The sequence below is a fragment of the Cucurbita pepo genome, chromosome 2 (genome assembly GCF_057944985.1).
Source record: "Cucurbita pepo subsp. pepo isolate OVF chromosome 2, ASM5794498v1, whole genome shotgun sequence".
Taxonomy (NCBI): Eukaryota; Viridiplantae; Streptophyta; class Magnoliopsida; order Cucurbitales; family Cucurbitaceae; genus Cucurbita; species Cucurbita pepo.
Genome location: NC_141799.1, coordinates 59,020 through 84,015, shown reverse-complemented (window position 1 = coordinate 84,015; position 24,996 = coordinate 59,020). Strand labels below are relative to the sequence as shown.

The 24,996-nt window shown below is 40.2% G+C and overlaps 5 protein-coding genes across 8 annotated transcripts; 1 reads left to right on the top strand and 4 right to left on the bottom strand.

The window, feature by feature from the left end:
* Window positions 1–6: 6 nt before the first annotated feature.
* On the bottom strand, window positions 7–5,394 carry LOC111788981 (pyrophosphate--fructose 6-phosphate 1-phosphotransferase subunit alpha). The gene is made up of 19 exons (XM_023669589.2): window positions 5,221–5,394; window positions 4,513–4,685; window positions 4,271–4,383; window positions 3,921–3,995; window positions 3,714–3,827; window positions 3,569–3,636; window positions 3,059–3,142; window positions 2,728–2,781; window positions 2,473–2,553; window positions 2,281–2,374; window positions 2,128–2,201; window positions 1,898–2,008; window positions 1,759–1,803; window positions 1,619–1,675; window positions 1,207–1,311; window positions 1,000–1,116; window positions 749–852; window positions 491–656; window positions 7–363 (listed from the first exon to the last, which is right to left on the bottom strand). Exons 1-19 carry the CDS (start codon window positions 5,308–5,310, stop codon window positions 229–231), a joined length of 1,860 nt encoding a protein of 619 aa, XP_023525357.2. The 5' UTR covers window positions 5,311–5,394; the 3' UTR covers window positions 7–228.
* On the bottom strand, window positions 4,547–8,636 carry LOC111788961 (splicing factor U2af small subunit B). Of its 4 annotated transcripts, none has more exons than XM_087121170.1 (2): window positions 7,549–8,636; window positions 4,547–4,685 (listed from the first exon to the last, which is right to left on the bottom strand). In XM_087121170.1, exon 1 carries the CDS (start codon window positions 8,411–8,413, stop codon window positions 7,583–7,585), a length of 831 nt encoding a protein of 276 aa, XP_086977296.1. In that variant the 5' UTR covers window positions 8,414–8,636; the 3' UTR covers window positions 4,547–4,685; window positions 7,549–7,582. The 4 variants fall into 4 exon arrangements, with proteins under 4 accessions (XP_086977296.1, XP_023525326.2, XP_023525327.2 ...); XM_023669558.2 differs by lacking the exon at window positions 4,547–4,685 and adding an exon at window positions 6,435–6,743; XM_023669559.2 differs by lacking the exon at window positions 4,547–4,685 and adding an exon at window positions 6,859–7,278.
* Window positions 8,637–9,913: 1,277 nt separating this feature from the next.
* On the bottom strand, window positions 9,914–12,949 carry BUBR1 (BUB1-related (BUB1: budding uninhibited by benzymidazol 1)). Its single transcript, XM_023669826.2, has 11 exons — window positions 12,638–12,949; window positions 12,493–12,552; window positions 12,148–12,292; window positions 11,907–12,064; window positions 11,225–11,306; window positions 11,022–11,079; window positions 10,897–10,951; window positions 10,613–10,781; window positions 10,429–10,511; window positions 10,277–10,357; window positions 9,914–10,172 (listed from the first exon to the last, which is right to left on the bottom strand). The coding sequence occupies exons 1-11, from the start codon at window positions 12,832–12,834 to the stop codon at window positions 10,112–10,114; spliced, it is 1,149 nt and encodes a 382-aa protein (XP_023525594.2). The 5' UTR covers window positions 12,835–12,949; the 3' UTR covers window positions 9,914–10,111.
* Window positions 12,950–13,007: 58 nt separating this feature from the next.
* CP12-3 (CP12 domain-containing protein 3) lies at window positions 13,008–13,717 on the top strand. Its single transcript, XM_023669827.2, has one exon. It carries the CDS (start codon window positions 13,141–13,143, stop codon window positions 13,564–13,566), a length of 426 nt encoding a protein of 141 aa, XP_023525595.2. The 5' UTR covers window positions 13,008–13,140; the 3' UTR covers window positions 13,567–13,717.
* LOC111789162 (DExH-box ATP-dependent RNA helicase DExH12) lies at window positions 13,691–21,769 on the bottom strand. The gene is made up of 3 exons (XM_023669822.2): window positions 18,732–21,769; window positions 17,370–17,759; window positions 13,691–17,138 (listed from the first exon to the last, which is right to left on the bottom strand). The coding sequence occupies exons 1-3, from the start codon at window positions 21,690–21,692 to the stop codon at window positions 13,956–13,958; spliced, it is 6,534 nt and encodes a 2,177-aa protein (XP_023525590.2). The 5' UTR covers window positions 21,693–21,769; the 3' UTR covers window positions 13,691–13,955.
* Between the last annotated feature and the right edge of the window lie 3,227 nt (window positions 21,770–24,996).

Here is a 24,996-nt window from a genome sequence, read left to right as displayed (position 1 = left end):
ACCAGATGAATGATAGCTACTGTAGACTAAATATGAAAATGATAAGAAAATGTTCACATTCTCCCAAAACTGCGAAACATACCTCTGTGGTACTTATTACAGAAAAATGTTACACCATAAATTGAAAACTCATCAGTAGTTATCCTCTACCCAATTCTGCCAGCTGAAGTAAACAAGGTTAAAGAAAATCACATTGTCACCGGAAGAGCATCACATAAAATAAGTTCACTACGCTTCCAAAGATGCCTTTCCACTGAAGGAACTCGATGACATAACTGAGAGAACATCGGTCACCGATCCCATGACGCTTAATGCTGCTTTAAGAACCTCCTGGGAACACCCTGGTTTTACTATGGTTCGGACCTGAAGTGAAAGATGTAACAACTTTGATCAGAAATCACAGTAAGCTCAACCACATAAATACCACCAATATTTGGTTATAGGCATTCAAAGAATATTCAAGACAAAACCAATGATCTAAGAAGCGCACCTTATCAAGATATTCCTGTAGTTTCTTGATGCGGCCCATGTAATCCTGGTCCTCAACGCAAAGAGAGATAGGCTTGGCATCAGCACCAGGACCATCAAACTGAAGAGGTCCAGGGTTTCTATAGAGATCGTCTATAAGAAACTTGCTCGCATTTTCTCTCAATAGCCTGTAACAATAAACAAATACATTGCCGTGGGTGAAGTGAAGCTATTTTGGATCGTCAAACCATTAGAATTATGAAAACCAAAGAATTCTTACTCGTATGCTTTCCCTTTCAAATCAACAGTTGCTGGGTGAATTGCAGGTTTTCCAATGGATGACGCTCCAGGATTTTGAGCCCAACGCTTCACAGTCATCATGGACTGTGTTTCATCAGAAGCAATTAAATAGTTAGTAGGCATTGTCAAGACGTAAATGATATCAATAAGAAACAAAAATCTAACAGTAATCACAATTCTATTAATTTGATTAAACTGAATAAACAAAGCATGAAAGGAACAAAACCCAACTGCAATCGGGGCAGCACCACAGCGCCATTTGTTCACTGGATTTTTCAGGTTAGTTAGAGTAGCCATGTAACCGTTCAAGCCAGCAGCTAAGATATGGTAGCAAACATGCCCAAGAACCTGAATAAAAAGAAACATTCAAATGTTAAATTATAGCTCATGGTAAGTGGATATGCTCATCAGACTTCAAAACTGTTAATTGTCACATACATAGGCATAGTCACAATCAAATTTTGAAGGTAAAGATCCCCGAGCCTGGTAACCAAAGAAGTGACAAATGGCATTGAATTTCTTCCCCTTGTAAGTCCCTTCTTTCTGTTAGAAATGAAATACACCACAATCACAAAATTTCCAATAAAACTAGGCACAGAAAAGAAAACAATTAGAAAGAACAAGGCCAATTAATATTGAAGATCAGAGTCCGATAACTGAAAACCATAGGCATACTTTTTATCACTCACTCACAAAGGCAAAACACCAAAAGGCAAGTCGTATTAAATATTAAATATCTCCGCAGGGGGATGGGATGCCCATGGAGTAAAATTACAAACGTAGACTCCAGGTTTATACCAAAAGAAAAAACAAAACATTTTTTTATAAAACCAAACGTAGCATGTCTTACCAGACGCTTGTTAATTTCAGCCTCCACAAGATGTGCCAAAAGTTTCTCTGTCTCAATCTAAAGAAAATTACAAAGGACATCAATTGTCTAAAGATGAATGCATGACGTTTTTTTTAATCTAAAACATGCATCTGAAATACCTGAGATAGTTGAGCAGAATCATCTGATTCCGGGTCAAGTAGCAACTGGAACAATAAAGTTGCAACAAACATTAAGATCTCACAGCTTAGAGTGGACAAAATTGGAGATGGAATTAATTTTGAAGATTTCAGCATTAACCTGCTTCCTGATAAAAGGTGGCAGAAATTCAAAAAGCGCTGATGCCCAAGGAGAGAGTTGGGAAGAAATGTTATCAACCAGAACTCCTTGCTTGAGTAAACTGTGAATTTCCTGAAAGCGGCAAAATAAAGCCACATCGTTGAAGTACTTCACGTAGTTTTTTAAACAAAAAAGGTCAATATATGGTGCCGCTTTCCATGAACCAAACCAGAGAAAGGGAGAGAAGGAACCTTCAAGAGAGCATAGATTTCAGGAATACTTTCAATGAGCCCTTCGGGTAGTAAGATGACCCCATGGTACTTGTCTGATCATAATTCACAAGATCAGACAACTGAAAACTACTAACAAATATGAGATTAGAGGCACAATAAATTGTACGAGACCTTGTTGTGCTCTAGCCTGAACAGCATCACATATCTGTGTCGTCAAATCAAAAAGAGTAAGTTTTGATGCAGCTACCTCCTCTCCAAGAATAACCTGCAAATGAGCAGAGCCAATCAGACAAGATATATGGCAGTAGGCCCTTCAAAGAAACAACTTCAGTAAAAATAAAATAGTATGGAAGAAAAACTAACCAAATTTGGATGAGATTGAAGAGTGCACTCCAAAGCAACATGGGATGCTTTCCGGCCCATGAGTCTAATGAAATAGTAGTACTGGAGAAACACAAAAGGCATACATAAAAATTCTTAATAAAATTTTCAAGAGCGCCATTTTTTTACAAAGCATGAGGATTTTTATCATATAAAGGCAAAAGAAGGAATGCGCAAGATAAACAATGTCAGCCCACATCCATGTAACTGTAGAACAATGACGACTTCTTTCCTAACCTTCTCTGCAGACAGGGCGTCAGTGCATACATTGCTTATTAGCTGAGAATTGACCTGATGATGAAAAGAATTGGTAAGTTTAGTCCCTTCTACAAGATAACATGATGCTTAATCAACAATAAGTTCCTTTACAAGATAATATTATGATGCTTAATCAACAATATGCAAAGCAAGCGACAGTGATAACCCACAGATTGGAAAGAAATAAGAAATTATTTTTCATTCATTTAAATTTGCTGCGAAGTATTAGTAGCTTTCAAAGACTCAAAAGGAAAAATATCATACAACAAAATCATAGTTCCACTTGGAAAATATCAGAAATTTTTTTTACCTTGCAAATGGTGTCAAAGCCAACATTTGTTTCAACGAACTGGTTCTTGAGATCTCCATTCAAAGTAACAGGAACACCTACAACCTGCATGGTTCAGTCCGATCAGTTCAGAGCAAGAAAGAAATATCACATCGTGGATGAAGTGGCACACACAAGAGAACTTAAAAATTGCAGTTAAGTACAGTTTATTTTTTAGGTAAGAAACTGAGCTTTATTCAGAAAAAGAAAAATGAAAGAAAACAAGGGCATACAAAAAACGAGCCTGAACAAAAGGCTCCCAAACCAAATTACAAAGAAGGACACCAATCCAAAAGAATAAGACTACAATCATAGTTATAAAAAGGCCTAATGATCGAGGCTCAAATAGAGGCATTAAACCCAGCCACCTCCCAAACCTCCTCGTTCAATATCTCAACAACTCAAAATATCTATAGTATTGAAAACTATTTCAGTAATTTTGTGTGTGCGTCTGTTAAACAGTATATCTTTATTTGAACTCACTGAAATTACCTTTGTGGGGCATTTGGATTCAGCAAATGTTTCGGCAAGCTGAGCAGCATCAGTGTTTGATGTCACTCCTTCAGAACCACCAGATATTCATATTTAGCTCACACATGAATAGAACAGCTAGGCAGAGCTAACGAAAGAAATTTACCTCCAATTATGACAAGACCATCCAGTTTCAGATCTAGGCATGTCTTAAGTGCAGCATTAACCTGCTCTTTTGTTCGAATTTGATCCTTGGTCCGTCCAAGTAGATCATAACCACCTATGTAACATGAATGCCACTAATGTAAAGAAACTTTATACAGCATGGCAAATCAAAATATCTGCAACACAGAGGATTCAAAACACAGCATACCTTGATTTTTGTACGTTGAAAGATCGTCTTCGGTTATCTCAAGAGTTTTCTGGGAAAATAAACCTTCAGAGCCACCTGTTGAAGAAATAACAGTTCATTCAATTTACCTCTGCCATTCAAATGACAACAACACAGACCACAGAAGAAAAGAAAGAAAAAGTCTTATATCATTTGAAAGGGAACATAATCGATGCAGTATGAGAAAAAAGCGCTAAACATCAACATAGTTCTCAAGAACTCATCACCATGCCATACTGACGGACTATTTCATAGCATCAAAGCACACGTCACGAGTAAGTGAACATTTAAGCTTTACTCGTATCAATACCAAGACGAGAGGAAAAACTTACCCAAAAATCCAAGCAATACACTATTCGGGTTGTGGACTTTGAGAGCGTTATGAAGTCCCCATATAACGTTATGGCCTCCAGGGGATTGCCTTCCACAAAATACTATTCCCACCCTGTTGGTAGAAAAGCAATGAGAGAAGTTTTTTTGTACAATATATCTATTTTGTAGCCTCAAAAGCACAAATAACATATGAAGTTATAGCGACTGTAGACTATGAAAATTAATCGCCAAATGCACGCACCGGATTGATGGATGTTCAGTAATAATCTGAGCATCTGGGACTTTGGCAGTTGCCCTGAGAAAGTGAGCCAATGGCTGACCGTACGTGTGGGGAAAGGCCCGACTAATGGTGGGAGCATCAGCAGGATCCACAGCTGTAGTGGCATCACCAAATTCAACCCTAACTTCTGTTCCCTGTAGAATGATATAATGAGGACATGTAAGCGACTACACCAAATTTAACATTTTTGTACATCTGCACCGGACCACCAACTCGAAACGCAAACTAATTTATGTTATTCTTCAATTCCAATATTTATTATCGTTCGCTTGATTTCCACAGTACCACAATTGTCAAATTGGTATTTTTTTTAAGCTATGTCAGCACAAGAAAGCATGCAGTTTCGATCTTCAGCATAAAAAGATCAACATGAGCTAAGACGGGCAGACAACACAGAATCAAAGTATGAAACTAATAACATAGATTGGTAGTGATATAAATGGAAGGATCCGGAGTTTGTGGTATAAGCAACGCAAAATGTATTTGCAGGAATGACAATGATCCTTGGGTGTGGGACGCGAACTACATTGGGCCAGATCTAAGCATGGAGTGAGTAGTAGGATAAGATCGATGAGGAAGTGAGTGGAAACGATGGGATGCAAATGATAGGGCAGCATGTGAGAAAAACGATTGCATGAAAAGAGGGAGAGAAGAGAAGGAAGAGAGAACCTGGAGGCAGGGAGGAAGCAGTGGTTGGTAGAGAGAGCGGAATTTCTGAAGATCGGAGAGTTGGCGGGGAATGCCGTAATCGGAGTCCATGGGGGAGTTGGGTTGGTAGGGTTGTGGCGGAGGAACCAGAGAGAGTGAGGAGTGAAAGAGTCGTTTGGTAATGGTTCAGCTTGGAAATGACGGTTTCGTTTTATAGGCGCATGGCGTTGATACCAAGCAAGCGCTGTTTGGTTTCAGTTGGTGGTGTTGCGCTGTGTACACCAAAGAATGACCATACTTGGGGGGTTATATTACCATAATGCCATTGGTGTAAAGGGGGGTTATGAATGAAAATCGAAATTTGGAGCCGGACTTCCGCGTCAGCCCACTGTCTAACCAAAACCAGTTTCCGGTGTGGTTAACCATGGGCAGCTCTGCACGCCTCGCCTCACTTTCCACCGTAAAAAGATAACCCTCTTTTTTGAAAAAGAAGACTAATTTACACCAAAACAAGCTGCCATTAGATAACAATCACAACTCCAACTCCACCACTATCCATTCCCATCACTATACAACATTATTCATTCACCTAAACCCTCAAAACCACACCACGCTTTCTAACTAACTAACACCTATAACATCTCTTGCTCTGTAATACTACAACAACAAGATGAATTATATTTGTTTTCATTCTTACTTCATTTTACCTGTCCAACCTACATTTGTTTTGTATCATGCTCTTGCTGCTAATTTAATATTATTGTTTGTTTGTGTGCGTCTTTGCATATTTCATCAATTTTGCACCAATCATTTGCTAAAAAGTGAGTTACTTTTATTTCAAACCAAAACATTCATTTCTGTTCATAGCATATTGTTTTTTTTTATGCAAAACCTCAAATTCTATGTGCATGCTGTTTGAAATACATGTGCTTTTCATATATTTTTTTTTAATGCAAATGAAAATATTCATTTTTGTTGACAGCATTACCTCACAAAAAAAAAATATGATATGCAATCCTCGGAGATTAACCACCCGACTACAAAACTATCATCACACCCACTATGCAAAGTGGTTGGGTTGGGAAGAAATGCAAAACTATTTCTGCATATTTGAAGCATTGCCATCAGGATTGTTAAACGGGAATTGGTGCAGTAAAAACCTGAACTAATTTGTCACCTAAACCTGAACTAATTTGTCAATCACAAGCCATCATCCTATAGAAACGCATAGGAACTATCCCTCAAACAAGGAGAGCAAAGGGGAAGAAAGAAATCCATATATAAGCACCAATTCTTAAGACAGAATCCACGCAACATATCAAAATGAATATAATCCATCCAGTCCCAAGGCATTTTTCCCCCCGAAGTCCATGGGAACTCTATCATAAAGCCGGCTTCATGTTTCCATTGGCCACGGTAATCTTCCTCTGCTTCTACCTCTCCCTCGCCCATAAAGGTATCCATTGCTCTACTTTCTTATTCAAGTATCAAATCAAGCGAGATTCCTCATTTGCTGCCATTCAACAACAGCATGTTGCTCACCTCTGCATATTTCCAGACTTACTTTTTTCAGCTCAACATTGTTATCATCTAGTATGAAAGTCCAAGTTATATAGATATGGCCTGATTATCCTAGCTACAATAACTATCGAACAACAATTCATCTGAAAAAAGGCGCTAATATCTCTAGGCCCTTTCAAAACCCAAACAATTTTCAAACAATTTCCATATAAAGAAAAGTCGTGGAACATCTAAAGAAGATTACTCTCTACCAAAACTAGTTATGCAAGGAACAACAAGGCCATACACGGTTAGTTTAACATAATCAACATTCATCAATTTGACTAGCACACAGTACAACTTTATTTGTTTCACACTCAACGATCTAAAAGCACCATGATCTCACTTTTTCTCACGTATACTCAAATGCAACTCCTTCCCCCACAAGTTGGACAACATCTCCATGTACTTCCCAGCCGACTGATAGTGAAAAAGTAATCGGAATTTGAATTGCTAGCTAACATGCCAACGTATTTTCTATCCTGTTCTTGCCTGGATCAGAAATTCATGTAGGAGAAACTGAAATTCATAAGAAGTAGAAAGGAAGTTGGCATAAACAGGAAGAAACACAGGTTGTTAAAGCATATGAATGATGAAGCGAAGATAGAAACGGTGAGAAATCATATCCGACAACATCAACTAGAAAGAGAAATAACACAACCAAATGGCCTACTTGATATCATATCCATCGTTTTGTCTAGAAAAGATTTCTACTTCCTATTCGGGCAGACGGTACTCTGGTGTAAGGTAAGGTACATAATTAAATGACAAAGAGCACAGAACAATTACCAAACAGGCAAATTCCAACACGAACACGTACACCTCACTGCTTCTCCTCCCTCTCTCTGTTCCACTGTTCAATACGGGCTCGGCGCTCTTCGCTTCCTTCTCTGACAGGACTTCTGCTTCGCCTGGGGCTTCCATGCCTTCTCCTTCCCCCATCTCTGTCATACCTATCTGGACGCTCCTTGCTCCGTCCGTTTCCACGATGGTCACGATCTCTATAATCCCTCTCACGCCTATCGTAGTCCTTCCGGTTCCGCGGACTCAAACTTCTACTCCTGCTACGGCTCCGCCTATAACCCCGGAACCTACTACCGAACAGCTTCCTCCTCAAGTCCTTCCCAATCATCTTAACATGCATAAAATTGCAATATCCACCTCGATTACAATTATTCTCCTCGTACTGGCGGCACGTGGCCTCGCGGAAATCTGTCACCGGAGAAAAATCTGCGATTATGGGTCGACCAGAGTAGAATCGCCCTTGCAACGCTTGAAGTGCGGCAGCAGCCTGGTCCTCCTCCCTAAACTGAACGTAAACATTGCCGATCATGTGGTCGGCGAGATTATCACAGATGTTGAGGCTCTCGATCTCACCGAACTTTCCGAGTTCCTCGTAAATGTCTTCGTAGAAATCCTCGAAGTGTTCCTGAATCTTGCGGGGATCTATGGGCTGACCCTGAGCATCGACACCAGGGGTGATCATGTCGGGGCGCTGGTACATGTTCGATAAGAGAAGAGTGGGGGAAATAGTAGGGCGGTTGTGGAGGCGAGAGCAACGATCTCCATGACGGCAGGCGCCGATCTTGAAATAGAAAGGGCAGTTGACACGGTCCTTCTCGGTGCCAAATATTGAGGCCAAGTGTTCAGCCATTGTAGATCAGAAGAAGAAGTTCTCAGCTACAATTGTGGACCTGATTGGGAGGGTTTCGGCGGAATAGAAGCTGATATTGAAATGAATATCAAGAGAAAACGGGAGCCGATAGTGCTATTACAAGTTAGAGAAGAAAAGTGGAAGGGAGGCAAAAACCCTAAATTGGAGAGATGGATCCCAGATACGTAAACGAGGAGCTTCGGAGAAGAGCTGGGTTAAATTTTCGCTCGACCATAGCAGCCATACTATTTATATTTATATTTATATTTATATTTATATTTATATTCATATTTTTTTATTGCTATTTATCAAAGAGAAGCCATGGCATAATTGCTAATGTCTTCACAAAAAATATAAATAAATAAATTCACATAACAGCCAGCCACTTAGTTGTTTTTTTTTTTTTTAAATAATGTAAAAAATAAAATCATAACACGGCGAACAAAAGAAGATTAGATAATTGGAATGAAAGACCTCAAGGAATAAAGGAGAATCCCCCATTTATCTCCCTACCCAAACTCGAAAAGTTGGTTTAGGTGTTTACTTTAGTTCGGAGTCCATGCATAAATCTAAGCAAAAGAATTTGGAGATTGTCAAATAGAGTCGGTAAATTGGACGAAGTAGGATTTTAAGCCAAGTAACAAGTATCCAAGCAAGCTCCATGATAAAAAAAAAAAAAACTTCTTTTTTGGAGGGTATGCGAAGAGGTCGAAGTCATTCCCACTAGTGATGAGATTCTTGATAAGTTTGATGATCAATAGAATAACCAAGGAGACATGATTGGTAAGAGTCAGCGATACTAACATCTATTAGTTGAATGAAATATGCGTTAAACCTTCAACAGATGGGCGATATGGGCGATTTGTGTTAAAAAAGGAGCATACCAGCTACAGATATAGGGCGGAAGTGTGGTGACCAACCAGAGGTGCAACCTCTCAAGAGATATAGGCTTTGATGAAACATCTTTGTGGTGGGTTATGAGATAAGAAAATTTTGACCTACTCAAACAGCATTGAAGAAATTGTACCACAAGATGGGGAGCAAACTACGCATATTGAGTCCGTGTTGATACATCGAAGATCCAAGTGACTTTGATATTGGTGAGCAAAAAGTGGCTCAACCAAGCGGATCCAACGAAAAGGATACAACACCTCAAGAACTTACACAAGGACTAGTACTGAGAGAGAGTATTAAAAGATCATTAAGATCAAATTCAATAATTGCATGAAAGTTTTTGTGATTTTAGAAATAAAGATATATAACAATTTTAAAAGAAAGATTTAGGTATTTTAAGCACAAACCGTCTCGCCTTTACTATTATCCCTCCACTCCACTCCACTCCGCTCCCACCTAGTTTTTCATCCCTAAAGTGTTTAGTAAAACAAATTGCAGTAATCTCCTTTTTATTTATCTTCATAATTAAACTATAAAGTCGCATTCAATCAAATTTTCAAATGATTCCAACCATAAATGACCTTACATAGTTACAACACATAAAACTACAACCAAAACAAAGTTATTTATAAAAAAGAAACTGCAAACAAGGGTTGTTGACCATAACAAACCCAAAACCAATTCAGGTTTTTTTTTTCTTTTTTTTGGCCAAGGAGAGAACTTGGAGAAGGTTTTTTAGGAAAAGATCCACCAGTCACAGGATAAGCCATTTAGGGAATTACAATTTACAACAAACAGAGCTGATCATCGGAAACTGTTAGAAGGAAAGTTGCGCAATGGATTCTGCCTTAGTAACTCTGCTTCCCTGCTCAAACAACATAAAAACAAAAAGGGTTGGCTGCAAATCATATTTGACCCTCCTCATGCAAAAAACAAAGCATTGGAAATACTGTGGTAATGATTTCTCACCTTTTACAATCGCGTCCATCAACTTGCCTAAGCTGTGTGGTTGAAGACTTGCGACTTTCTTCATGTTCCAGTTTATGCGCCCTATGACAAGAGAAGAAATTCATGTGAAGTTAATGAACCCATAGTTCACACAAAATAATGTTTTAGCTTACTCTTCGCATTCCTCGTCCACAAACACCTCTATAGGTGCATTTGCATTCGATCCTCCAATCCTGGATCCAATCCTTTGCGGTATCTGACAACAGAAATGTTGAGGGTCTTATACACTGCATCAGTTGTACAATTCAAGAATTGTATCTACTAAAATAATCTTGCATCTTGATGTCACTGTCAAACCTTGTGGGAAGTCCATTTGGAAGGAGGTGCATTGTTTTCTTTGTTTCTCTCCCTTCGACTCCCCAATACTGTCCAAGAATTCAAATGTGCCTTTGAAACATCTGGTTCATGGTGTGAAGTAACGGCGACTTTTGAATCATCATAAACATCAAGTGGAGCTAGACATGACCTACCATTGAATTGCAACAAAGTTCAAAGGAGATAAATGACCTCAAGCAACATCCCATATTAGTGAAATTTGTACAGCTCCGTACTAAAATCTCTCCAAGTCTAACTGCACTCACCTTTCAGGCTTCATGTTTTTCCTGGAACGATCGACATTGCCCATTGTCAGCATTCCTGCAACATATAAAGGCTTTAGAAAGTGTAAAGTTCTAATGCAGATGAAATCAAATGAACTTGTGATTACCTGGATTGGGAAGCACAGTTCCAAAGCTACGAACTGGTAAGCATTTTTCCACCGACTCCTACACAATACAGGTACACTCACATGACTGAGCTACAATTTACCTAAATAGTTTCATATACGATATATCTGAATTTTATAATGATTTCAACTTAGAAGTTCAGTTAGAATGATATGAGCTACGTTCAATTTAAAAACTTGCTTACATCTGCAGCTTTTGGTCTTTGCATTGTGCGCAAGAGAAACATTCTATAAGCATCCTTCAATTTATCTATTGGATGAGCATTCCTACACATCAAAAGAGTTATTAAAAAAATTAAAAAGAAACATAGCAGGGGAAATTTTTAAAGAAATTATAAAGAAAACTTTTCTATATTTACAACATAAGAAATACAAGATAAGACATTATGTCTCAAAGCGAAAATGGAGGAATTCATCAATATAAATTTGTGGAATCAAATCCATCTTAATATTATCAAAGGGGAAAAATAAAGAAAGAAAGAAATATTCATTGTTGCAGCATGAGGGCACAACAACCAAGTTCTGTCTTGTTTATACTAAATTGTGTTCAAATCAAACGAACCATATCTACCATAGAATGATACAGTCCACTTCTTCCAATAAATTAACCGCACAAAATCTGTATCAAACATAAATATTATGCTAGAAAACAAAGTATCAAAACCAATGCATAAAATACAAGTCATACAAAGGTTAAAGCGCGAAGTTAGTAATCTAATCCGAGTTATATTTAGGACACACTTGTCTCAATCCTTGCAGCCGAAAAGCAAGAAAGAATTATAATTGATCATGTTATTCACGTTAATTAACAAAAAATGCCTGATCCAATTCAATAAGAAATGCCAAAATATTAAATTGAAGCCTCACCTTGAGATACCAAGATTAAACATGTCATTTGCAGCCTTTGATTTAGATTTAGACTCCAAATGGAGAGCATATGCTATGTAATAAGCAGAATGCGTCGTACCAATTTCATTTGCGTGCAGAAAATTAAATATGACTTCAGCATCAAAACAATTTTCAGCCTGCAGCATTTAATTATCAAACGACAAAGACTCAAAGTTCAAATATAGTAGTAGTACACAATGGAAAAGGAGATCCCACTCACATATTCCAACCACACTTTCAAATAACGGAGATCCTCCTTGTAGCGATCTGAATGCCAAAAATTCCGCACACATTGTTCATATATCAAAACAAGGCCAGAGAAATCACCCCCAGCTGGATATGCCTCTTGGACCCATTTAATACACCTTTGAAAAGTATGTATTGTTAGTAAATACCGGGAATTAGAATGTAAAGCTGGAAGGAGAGTGAGAAGCAAGTTTCAACTAATTTAGCAAACCAAAGGTTAGGAAATATGAGAGCAATGTATTGAAGAGGAATAAATTTTAGGCGAGTTTTTCAGTTCAAATGAAGATCTGAAGTTAAACAAGAAAAACAGGCAACTTACTCGAGCCATGGCTGCAGGGGATCGTCGCCTTTGTAGTCGTCGATAGCCTCAATCAACTTCCTGAAAGAAGAATGAAGAAGAGATTAGGAAAGGGGCACTAGAATCATAGGCGCAAAAGAGAGATGGAAAAAGATGGGGAAAAAACCTTCGGTTATCAAGAAGGGATTTCTTGAGATGATTATCAGAATGGGACTTGAGGGCATTGTTCAAGATGCTGATATTGCGACCTCTCTTCAGAGGTCTGACGTTCTCTTTGAAGAGTTCCCAATCGTTCTCAGTTTTCCGCTTGGAGAAAAGGAACTCAGTTTCTGGGTCCAATTCCTGTATTGTAGCGTCTTCCATGACTATTGTTTCTCCACCACCTCGCTGACGACGAACCAAATCGTGTTACTACGCTCCAAGGGTTTCAAATTTCAAATTTCAAAATTCAACGGCCGATTTTCCCCGTTGTTTCAATCCAGGAATATAAATGGGGTGGGTGGGTGGGCTGGGCCGAAGACTAAGAGCCCGGCCCAAGACCCACGAAGATTGCTTTCGAGATAGGGTGGGTGGTCAAAAACTCAAAATACTATTACTTAATTCTGTTTCTGAGAAAGCCTTGAGGCGTCCGGTGATCATTGAAATTGAAGCAACTGGAGTTCTAATAAAATGGCTGCCTCGTGGTCGTGGTCGTGGCCGTGGCCGATGCAACCTTCATCATCCACCTCTGTGAGACCGTGTAAGGGCCTTCAGGAGAAAATAGCGTATCTAGGGCTGAGTGTCGGCAGCAGAAAACAGGGGTATCAGCGGGAGAGAGCAATGACTGTGAGCATGGCAAAATACAAACACAAAGGAACGCGGATGAGAGAGAAGCTTCTGACGGAGATGATTGAGAAGAAGGTGATGGAAGCAGAGGAGGTTTGCAAGGGGGACGAGACCTCAGGCTCTGATGAGTGCAAGGTGGCCTGGGACCAGGTGGAGGAAGTTAGCCAAGCTAAGGCCCATCTCCTACGTAAACTACAGACTCAAGATCCCCTGGAGTATTTCTGTCGAGACAATCCTCAGCTTGACGAGTGTCAAATCTACGAGGAATGAGTGATCCGATCCCTATGTGTCTCGTCTTGTGTTCTGTTCTATATCAACTATCAACTATCAACTATCATATCCACTCTTTCTTTTCTTTTGTCAAAATCAATGCTGTATCTGTCCACAATTCCACTTTCTAAACCACAATATTTTCATATCATCCATATCCAGATACCGTGTTGAATGAACCATATTCAAGCATGTTACAAGTTTTATACATAATTATAGCATCTTAATCACATAAAAACGAAGACAATCCCTTGAGTTATAAAATACTTGCTCTTTATCAGTTAACAAATTTCAAATCAAAATGGAAACACCCAACTAACATCTACTCTACTCCTCTCCCGCTATCTTCATCAGCACCTTTGACATCGATTGCCAGACTAACAGCTACTCTACTCTCTCCCGCTATCTTCGTCAGCATCTTTGACATCGACTGAGAAACTATACTCCTGGTCGCAGCCCAAGTATGAATCACACATGAAATAAAGGGTATACGATTTCTTTCCAGTGTCTGGAGGCGCAGTGAAATCAAGCTTGACCTTCGACTTCCTTTGAAGGGAAACCCTTTTAATCGCCAGTAGCTGGTTGCTCTTTGTATCGCCAACAACAAGCCACCAGCCTTCTTCTTTGGCTTTGGGATACCTCGGAGCATCCACAGGCCCAACCTCAGTCCTTCCATCAAGATCCCGCTCAAGTGCAACTTGCAGTGTTATGTTCTCCCCTGCTGCAACATTCTCACCATCCAGTACCTCGTACGCCAAATCAATATTTGGGAACCGATTGCAAAAACGTGCAATATCCGACAACTGAACATCTGTCATCTGAAGTAGTTCACGCCTTTCCTCATCCTCCATTTCCGCCAGGTCAAATACTGTCTCTATGTTCTTTCCAGGGTTCTCTTGGCATCTCTTGGCCAGTTCCTTTGTGAAATGTGGTAGCTGAAGAAGCATGGAATCCCGCTCCCACAGGCCTTGGGTCACCATCTGGCTGACTTCCATTGCAAGAAGGGCAAGGCTCAGCCAACCATTGCTCGAAATGACATCCACCATTGCCTGCAGCAACCTACTGGCAGAAATGACTACCTCCCGTTGATCTATTGCTAAGTTACCACCAACAGATTGCCTTGAGAAGTGAGCCTGCAGCAATGCATTTGCTTTGACATGTGGGTCTGTGCATTTCGGATTTTCAAAGGAAAATCGCTGATGATTAATCAACCTGCGAATCAACTCTTCTTCACCCGGTCGTATTGGAAGCAATGCATACTCAGAAGCTGAAGCCAGAATCTCCAAAAGACCCTTCATCTTGGTTTTGCCAGTTAAAGACGAACTGAAACGCTCAATGGTAGTATAACTTATGTAATAATACGACGCTATCATACCAAGATTAGATGGAGATAGGTCCATATCATCCTCAATGCCAATGCACTTGCTTGCTTCTAAATCGCTCAAGGTGTTCTCAATAAGCTCTGAAAGGTGGTCAGAAAGATGCCTATGACTGACACCTTGAAGATTATAATAATTGGGATTCTGAGTAAGCCTCCTGTACATAAAAGTCCACGTAATATAATCAACAGCATCCTGCTTATTCTCAATAATTCCAGCAACAATTTCTGCATTAATATTATCATGAAGGTAATGGTGTAGGTGGCTTTCAACCGGGAAAGCTTCATATAAGAATTTTTTGTAGTATTCTTTACGGGGTGCATGGCAAAGAATGACACATTTCCCAGAATTATCAAGCAGTGGTCGACTGGCATGTCCCATCATCTGCATCAAATCAGTAACAGGGTAGTCGGTGTGCGCATTTTCCCTTCCATCATAATATTGTGTTCCCATTACCACCACCAAATGGGCTAACAATGGAACACCCCAACACATCGAGCTGCTTACAACACAAACCTGAATCCACCCTGCTTCAAACAGTTGCGTCACCACTTCTTGATCCAAGCTAGACAATCCCTCGTGCAAATAGCCAACCCCATGACGTAAAATGGCTTTCAGCATCTCATCGTGAATCTTGTCAACAAAGGGCTCAATGTCTTCAAGAGATCTCAACAAGAATGGCAGCTTCTCTCCATTGTCTGCACTAGAGTACGTCATTATATCCACTGCTGTCAGTCTGACATGCTTCCTTGTAGGAACAAAAACAAGAGCAGGCTTTCCATTTTTTGCATGCTGAACAATAGCGGTGTATGTTGGCTTTGTCATTGCCAGCATTCTTGCTTCAAAATTAGCTATATCCACCCCCTGAATATGAATCTCCAAAGGCACAGGACGAACTCCAGGCGGGAAATTGAAGAGACCATGAGAAGTAGCCCCTATCCAATCCCCAATATCTTTGGCATTTGCAAGTGAAGTAGAAAGGGCCACAATTCGAATCTTGTTCTCAATCTGACTTGCAATGTATCTCATCCTAGACACAATCACCTCCAATACAGGACCACCTTGACCTCCAATCAAGTGAAGTTCATCAATAATAAAAAGGCTGACCTGTTGGACATGTTTTCGCTGCTTCCAACGACGAGATAGAGCATCCCATTTCTCTGGGGTACTAATGATTATTTGACCTTTCTCAAGAAGTTTCAAATCTGTCGCCGTTTCCCCTGTTAACTCAACAACACGGATTCCAAGTCCCTTTCCAAACTTCTTTTCCCAGTCTCTGTAACGTTCTTTGGCAAGAGCTTCTATAGGTGCAATATACACAGCACGTAACATGTTATCCTGCCCTTTCTGATGATTCCTCAATATAGCAAACTCGGCACAAATAGTTTTTCCACTTCCTGTTGGCGCTGCAACTAGAACATTGTCATCTGTGTTATACAACACGGTAAAGACTTGAGTCTGAACAGGATTGAAATGCTTAAAATCTTTATGAAGAGCTTCATAAGATGGATTTCTTAACGCAGTCACAGGAAGAGGTTGCAAGTCTAACAACTCCGTTGGTGGGGGGAACTTTTCTGGCAGAATGAGGTGCCTGAAAGAGACAGGCAAAATAGTTTGTGACCCTAGCCATCTGTCTGACACAACACGTATGAAGTACTGCGGGGGTAGTGGTTCGTATATCTGGACCGTAAAATTCAAAGTGTGGTCCTCATCAATGTACTGCTTCTTCAACAGGAAATACTCATGATGAAGTATATTTTCACCATCATTATCCTCCACAAGTACCCAAAATGACTCAACATATCCATGAACCTTGTCCTCCCACTGGAAGTCTGGTGTTATTGTGAGCTCAACTCTCAGAACAGTGCGTGTAATTGGCTGAACATGTGCAGCAAGATTTAATTTTGGGAATTGGTGGATGAACTTGTGAAGAGTTCTTCCCATTTTGGGTGCACGTATAAGCTCACCTAGCTCCTGCGATGAGAGATCATAGTACCGGTCCCAAGCCAAATCCTTCTTCTCCAGCTTCATGAGAATATCATTCGAGATACCATGAAATTGCCGAAGAGGTGTCTGGACATTCCACATCCTTTTACTCACCATCTTGCACAAGTTCAAGGCCTTCTCAGCAAGTTGTGCCCATCCTCGTTTCAAGACAATCTCAAATAGAGCTCGCATAAGCCGTCCAGCACTCTGATGAAACATTAAAAGATATTAATGCAAGGAAAGCCAAATTAAAAGCCTAAGCATAGAGGCACAGAAAATGGGTACAGACAACAAAAGAAGTTTGGAGTACAACAACAAAGCTGGACAGGAATCCACAAAATGAGATGTAAATAGCCATTAATAACAAATAAATGTTAAAGATTAAAATGAGATAATTCAATTTGTATAAATTCTTAAACAAAAGCAAACTGAACAGACCTGAGTTATGAACACCATGTCAGATGTCAACGACAGCCCTTCCAGCTTTAGCTGAGATATATATGCTTGCAGCAAAACATTGATCTTGGCACTGGGTTCCTCCAAGCTTTCCTTGATAGGAATTGGAACACGTTCCAACAGCTTTGCTAATTCCATTTTCTCATCTTGGCGCACAGTTACATATTTAAATTCTTCACTCAATGAGAACAGGCGACATAGCTCAATATCCCCCATCATTGGCTTCAAATGCTCATTGTAAGTGGATATTGTTCCATGTGTTATATAGTAGTAGCTAGCTATGCGACCCAAGTCGGTAACTTGGAAATACCCACTTTTGCGGTCATACTTCACCAGATTATTTTTGTCTAATATTGTAGCAGCTGAATGAATCTGCAGACATAGAGCAGCGTCATAATAAGAAAAACAAAAATATCATCTTACACAACCGCAACATAAAACAACAATCATCATTATCACCCACAACCAAGTTACCCACAACAATCATCATTATCATTTTACTTCGCATCTCTCCTCTTTAGATTTTGTCTATTTCCCTTCGTCATTTTTCTTTCCTTGAGTACAGTATTCAGCCATTATTTTTAAGAAACAAATTCACGCTTTTTTTAGAAAAGGCAAACGCTCCAATACCAATAGCTTAAACAAAAGCACTCCTACAGGTCTCTATTAGTTCTTTCCATGACAAATCTTCTTCTCCATGATAATCTAATTCTAATAAATGTTAGAGTTAGTAACGCTTATGACTTTAAAGTGTTAATTTTCATCTTCTACTCTATTTTATTATTTAAGATTGAATAATTAGTAAGGTTAAAATCCTCCTTGTGTAGGAAGAAGAGGTAGATTTTTGTGGGTTACAGGTCCTTTAACATCAGCCTTGGGCATTTGGTTGAAATACATTATGATTGAGAGGACTACAGCATCATACACAAGGATTTCGTTGTTCAGATACTTCTATTATCTTTTGAATCTAGAACATAGAATAACATCATTGGAATCATTGCTTAGCGACTTGTCTAGCCACTTTTTTATTGTTAATCTTGTTTCGGTCTTAATGGAAGTGTTGTTTCTTCTCTAAAACAAAGTAAGAAAATATTTCTGAAATAATAATTTATCATCTACCATGTTTGCTGATATATTTTTCTCAAGTGTTGAATGGCTCATCCGGCCAAAGAAACATGAAATATCTACAAAAGGTAACAACAAACAATCCAGCAAACAACCAATATGAGACGTTTTGACAAAAAAAAAAAAAAAAGAAAAGAAACATGAAATATCTACAAAAGGTAACAACAAGCAATCCAGCAAACAACCAATATTAGGACTCAAAAAGTATTTTGGACTTACCAAATCAGCTCTCCTCTCTTCCAATGTTATGTCTCTTGAAAGAGCATCAGGCGCTATTCCGTACAGGGTGGGATTCCTTAGCATACGAACATACAAGTACGTATATCCTAGCCAATTACATGCTTCTCTTGCATTTTGAACAGTCCCAAGGACAATTTCTGCATTTAATTGATCGGCCATTTTGGAGACAAACTGACTTTCAATCGGTAGCTGTTGGTTCATTAGTGAAAGATAATATTGCAATTCACTGTGTCCTGTGATGATTATTCCCTCCCCATAAGAATCATATTGAGGTCTTCCTGCACGACCCAGCATCTGCATAACATCTAAAGGACTTAACTCAGTCCATGCTCCTTTCTCTGGATTGTAAATCTGGGTTCCCTTGATAATAACACTATGAGCTGGCAGGTTCACACCCCAAGCAAGAGTAGCCGTGGAAACCAAAACTTGAATATGACCATCAGCAAAAAGATCCTCAACAAGTTGGCGATCAACCCTTGTCATCCCAGCATGATGTATTGCGAAACCGTAAGGTAGAAGATCTTTGAGATCATTACTTTTGACTAAATCGGTATGAGTGTGAAGAATCTCACGGCTAGCACTGTCCTCCTTCAAGAATTTGCCAAGAGTGTCATTGGCAAGAGCAGCATCTCGAATAGCACGAGCTGTTTTGGAAGTTTCTTTCCTTGAATGGACAAAGATAAGAACCTGATGCTTTCCAGCAACTGCCATTACCTTCTCATAACAGAGATCGTTCATCAACTGGAACCTCTGCAATGGCTTCTTCACCGTTATTCCAATATACTGTTGAGAGAGAGGGACGGGTCTGTAGCTATTGTCAAAATGAAACAAACCTTTTTTCATATCAACTCGCAAGAATAATGCTACATCTTCATAATTAGGGAGGGTGGCTGATAATCCAACCAAACGGATATGCTCCTTAGTGGTCTCAATTTGCCTCACAGTTCTGGCGACAATGCTTTCAAGCACAGGGCCTCTGTTATCATGAAGAAGATGAATCTCATCAATAATCAGAAGCTTTACAAGCTGTGTATACGTGCGATCACCAGACTTCCTAGTAATGATATCCCACTTCTCAGGAGTTGTAACAATGATTTGAGTCTCCTCAATTTGTTGACGAGTCAATGTCTGATCTCCACTAAGTTCCCGAACCTTGACACCATAGTCCTGCAAGCGATTAGACAGATTGCCAACAACTTCAGCAACAAGAGCTTTCATAGGTGCAACATATACAATCTTGTATTCATTGTGGTTGTACGAACCATCTGGATTTGTGTGCAGAGCAATCTGCTGTAGTATAGTGAGGACAGCAACGTTAGTTTTCCCGGCGCCAGTAGGGGCACACAACAGAACATTGTCCGCTTTAAAGAGGGCAGTCTCGTAGACTTTACTCTGTACCCTATTTAACTGAGTCATTCCCTTGAAAGCTGGCTGTGCCCAATCTGGCATGGAAGCAATTTTAACAAATTTCTCTTCGCTATCAAACGGCTTTGGTTTCAGAGCAGGAACGTGAATCTCTTCGTAACCCTTACTGAGATGTCTGTATGACCCATCAGGAAGTACGCATTTATTGTTTGCCATCAAAAGACTACCTTGTTGAAATGCAATACTGTCAAGATCAAGCACATGGCTCTGTCCAGTCAACCACCCGCTGTCCATATCTCTCTCAACAGGCTCCCTCCTTCCCCTTTCTGCGTCTCCTCCGCTCTCATCCTTCAATCGACGAGCCTCTTCTCTGATACTCTTCTCTAAATTTTTTTGCCTCTCTTTCGCTGTTGCTCTAGTAGCATGCAGCTGCTCGAGGATTGCAGCTAAATCTGGACCCAGATGCATCATTTCCTCCTCAATTTTCTTTCTTTCTTCTTGGTCTTCAGATCTAGCCAAACGGGTGCACCATACAACCTTCAGTCGGTTTCGTAGAAGAAATTTTACAAGGCTGAATTTTTCAAACTGGAGATGCACCAACAACTTGGTCTCGACTTCCCGGTCATCACCTTCAGCCAGTATCTTGAGTACCTCTTCGGCAAGCTTCTGGCATTGCTGTGGATCAATTTGTTGTTCGTAAGCCTGAGAGATTTTCCTCTGGAGCCAGTAAGCATCAATATCCTGAACATTAAGGTTCATACCTCCGTCCTTTTCCTGCATTTCATCGTCATCAATTCCCCCGCCCATCTGCATAGCCCCAGAACCATTAGGCTCTACCACATCATCTTCATCTTCTTCATCCTCCTGGACCATGTCTAGATCACTCTCTTCCTCCTCCTCCTCGTTCTCCTCAAATTCAACCGCAACACCTACATCGTCATCAAGAGCATCATCCCCATTAGCTGACGCAGGCCCGGCAGCATCGCTCCCATCTTGATAATCGGTAATAAGCCTCCCAATAGACACCAACTGATCGAATACATTGTTTGGAATGGGGTTCAGTAATTTCTCGATTTCTTTTTTCTTGTCTGGGTTCTTGAATGAGTCGTTTTTTAGAACCGCCAAAATCTCATCCGCTGCGCCACTTACTATGCTCAAAGGTTGCCCACCTAATTGTTGTTGAATGACACTGAGCATCGCCTCGTAAGCCGCCCTGGTCTCCTTAGTCTTAGGCATGTAGACTCCTTCCTCGGTAGAAGTAAGAACACTTTCTTCCTGAAGACGACGACGCTTGCTGCTTTGCCTACTAGGTGGAAGCTCCGCGAGTGGGTCGAGCTCTTTCTTCTTCCTCTTGGATATCTTAAGTTTCTCATCCAATTCCGGGGGCCTCCCTCTATAAGCCCTATCACCAAAGCTTTTAGGATCAATTTTTCCCCAGAGGGACTCGGGCTCGCCGGTGGGTTCATGTGTGTCGCGAGGACGAGAGTCTGTAGTCAGAACCAAACTGGAATTGGCTCGATACTCGTATTGCTTGAAGCGGGCGTGAGCCTCGGCACCACCACCCAGATGCGCCATGGACGATCGGAAGTAAGTAAATTGGAGAGCGGCGATCGGAAGTCAATTGGAGAGCGGCGAAATCTAGGGTTTTGAAGGCTCAAAATCCCTTAACAGTAACGGGCCTCGTTTGGAAATGAAGCCCAATAAATAAAGAAAAAAAAAAAACCGGCTTATCTCCGTAAAACTCTATTGAAAGTGGAGAGTTCAAAATTAGAAAAATTAGAATATTGAATTTAAATCTTAAATTTAAATCCTATTCATATTTAGAGTCTTGTTAATAGGATTAGACCAAAACATTTTATTCTCAACGGAGGGAGAAGCTTCTTCCTCTCTCTAAGCTCTCCGATAGTACTTTTAGATTACTCTTGGCACGTGGAATGAATTAACAACGCGCCAAAGTCGTGCACGCTGCGTTCTCGCTCAGTGCTCACTTCCAATGTCACTCATGGCAGCAATGGCCCTATTTCAGCCACACACTTTTCCTTCTGCAATTTCATCTTCCTCCGCCCATTCTACTGGAGTTCTATTCAACAACTCCGCACGCGCACCATACAACCCTTAATCTTCGAAACAGCCACTCTATTCCTCATCGTTCCACATGCAGAATTTCGTCGCAGGAGGTAAGACAACAAGCTATCCCTATCAAAATTTAGCTGAATGATAAGTATATTTTATTTTCTCCATCTTGCTTTAGCTTGCAGGGGTTCTGGTGTTCTCTGCAATTCCATTAATGGCTGTGAAAACCAATAGCCTGTTTAGTAACTTTATTTTAGTTTTTCTAAAAGGACTCATATCAATGGAGATGTATTCATGATCAACCTCTTAGTTAACCGATGTGGACTCCTCTCTCAATAATCCTCAACAATCCTCCCCTCGACAAAGTATACCATAGAGCCTCCGCTGAACCCTGTGAAACCTTAGACTCTCCTTAATCGAAGCTCAACTCCTTCTTTAGAACCCTCAAACAAAGTACACCCTTTGTTCAACACTTGAGTCACTTTTGACTACACCTTCACAACTTTTTTGTTCGACATTTGAAGATTCTATTGACATGACTAGTTAAGGGCATAACTCTGATACTATTAGTAACAACCCAAGTTCATCGCTAAAAAAAATTTTCTTTTTTTGGGCTTTGCCTTCCCGGACTTATTCTCAAAATTTTAAAACGCGTCTATTAGGAAGAGGTTTCCATACCCTTGAATGCTTCGTTCCCCTCTCCAACCGATGTGGAATCTCAAAATTCAACCCCCTTGGAGGTCCAGCGTCCTCGCTGGCACACCGCTCGGTGTCTGGCTCTGATACCATTTGTAACAGCCCAAGCCCACCATTAGCAAATATTGTTCTCTTTGGGCTTTCCCTCCCGAACTTCCCTTCAAGATTTTAAAACACGTATGTTAGAGAGAGGTTTCACACCCATATAAGGAATATTCGTTCCCCTCTCCAACTGATGTGGGATCTCACAATCCACCCCTTGGGCGTCCAACGTCCTCGCTGGCACACTGTCCGATGTCTGGCTCTGATACCATGTTAGGACCCACGAACCTCCACAATGGTATGATATTGTCCACTTTGAGCATAAACTCTCATGACGTTACTTTTGGTTTCCCCAAAAGGCTTCATACCAATAGAGATATATTTCTTACTTATAAACTCATGATCAACCCCTTAATTAACTGATGTGGGACTCCTCTGTCAACAATCACAACTGGGTTTATACCATCCCAGAGTGACTACGAACCTCAACCCTTTTGGGCTATGATAAAATCAGAGCAGGATATTGTAGCAAGACAATTATTGGGTTACCATCCCAATAAAAAATCCCAATAATTGTGTTAGCTCTCATGTATCATAGCAGACATGTTTTAAAAAAATCGTGAGGTTGACGACGATACGTAACGGGCTAAAACGAACAATATCTACTAGTGGTGGGCTTGAGCAGTTCCAAATGGTATCAGAGCTAGTCATCGGGCGGTGTGCCAGCAAGGACGCTGGATCCCAAGGGGGGTGGATTGTGAGATTCCACATCGGTTGGAGAGGGGAATGAAGCATTCCTTATAAGGGTGTGGAAACCTCTCCTTAGCATACGCGTTTTAAAACCGTGAGGTTGACAGCTATACGTAACGGGCTAAAGTGGATAATATCTATTAGTGGTGGGCTTGGGCTGTTACAATGATATTCGCAGTGTGCCAGCGAGGACGCTGGGTGTCACAATCGCACTTTTCTTGGCAGCGGACTTGCGATTGTGCGACACTCACTTCCCAGCAACAAGTGAGTTAAGCCAATTCGTTTGCGCGTCGCTTACGGCCAAACAACGTATGCTCAAGCCTCTGGCCCTAACTTAAAAAGAAGGTTTTGGAAAATGGGGTAGATGGAAAATCAAAATAGGTAAAACAATGTCTGCCTTGAAAATCGTGGTCGAAGAAGAGATGTTGAAGCACATTCAGGATGACAAAACACCGTAAGAAGCATGAGACATGTTCGTAATGCTTTCCTCAAAGAAGAATGATACGAGGTTACAACTTCTGGAGAACCGAGCTGTCAATCTCACAACGCAACATGATGATTGCTTGGTATACTTCACAGGGTTAAGTCGATCTGTCGGAAGATTTCTGAACTAGATTTGAAGTCTATCATTGGAGAAGCTCAAATGAAGAGGATTATCATCCACGGATTGTGGCCAGAATATAGAAGTTTTATTATTGCAGTACAAGGTTGACCTGTCATCCATCACTTGTAGAGTTTGAAAATTTTCTAGCCAGCCAAGAAGTCAGGGCTTAGCAAATAGAAGACATCACGAAGAAGAGTGAAGAAAAAATTTAGATATTTAGATATTTTAGGAATAAATCTAGAAAATAAAATCTAGAAGATTACAAATGTGTCGTCTACCTTGTCTAATCTTTACTATAAATACTCTTCCACCTTACCAATTTTTCATCCTAAGAAAAACAAAATGTAGTAGTATTCTAAAGAGTATTTGATAATCTTTTCTTGATTGGTATTAAATAAAATGCGAGTGGTTTCCACAAAAGAAGGGGAAGAGGTTATATTGAGAAAAAAAAGTTGTAGTAAGCATACTGTCACCAAGATCGTATTGGAACTCTAGATTGAAACAATGGGGAAGTGTCATTCAAAGCTTTCCACTATCGAGGCTTTCTCAGGACTTCATACGTACGACAACTGATGTATTAATACACCATTTAGATGTAAAAAATAAACTTCAATACACAAATGAAACGTTTTAACAACCTTTTGGAATTAAGTTTCAATCGACGCAAAGAAAAGAGTGATGGGAAATTGAACACTTGACCTTGATTGCATTTGG

Coding starts and splice junctions, on each gene's coding strand:
- LOC111788981 (XM_023669589.2), bottom strand. CDS start 5,310: ATGGACTCCGATTACGGCATTCCCCGCCAACTCTCCGATCTTCAGAAA. Junction 2,554..2,727: donor ACGCCCTGTCTGCAGAGAAG/GTTAGGAAAGAA, acceptor GTGTTTCTCCAG/TACTACTATTTCATTAGACT. Junction 657..748: donor TTGAAAGGGAAAGCATACGA/GTAAGAATTCTT, acceptor TTATTGTTACAG/GCTATTGAGAGAAAATGCGA.
- LOC111788961 (XM_087121170.1), bottom strand. CDS start 8,413: ATGGCTGAACACTTGGCCTCAATATTTGGCACCGAGAAGGACCGTGTC.
- LOC111789162 (XM_023669822.2), bottom strand. CDS start 21,692: ATGGCGCATCTGGGTGGTGGTGCCGAGGCTCACGCCCGCTTCAAGCAA. Junction 17,760..18,731: donor AAGAGAGGAGAGCTGATTTG/GTAAGTCCAAAA, acceptor CTATGTCTGCAG/ATTCATTCAGCTGCTACAAT. Junction 17,139..17,369: donor ACATGGTGTTCATAACTCAG/GTCTGTTCAGTT, acceptor ATGTTTCATCAG/AGTGCTGGACGGCTTATGCG.
- CP12-3 (XM_023669827.2), top strand. CDS start 13,141: ATGGCTGCCTCGTGGTCGTGGTCGTGGCCGTGGCCGATGCAACCTTCA.
- BUBR1 (XM_023669826.2), bottom strand. CDS start 12,834: ATGGAAGACGCTACAATACAGGAATTGGACCCAGAAACTGAGTTCCTT. Junction 12,065..12,147: donor TGAAAGTGTGGTTGGAATAT/GTGAGTGGGATC, acceptor TAAATGCTGCAG/GCTGAAAATTGTTTTGATGC. Junction 10,358..10,428: donor GTGGACGAGGAATGCGAAGA/GTAAGCTAAAAC, acceptor CTCTTGTCATAG/GGCGCATAAACTGGAACATG.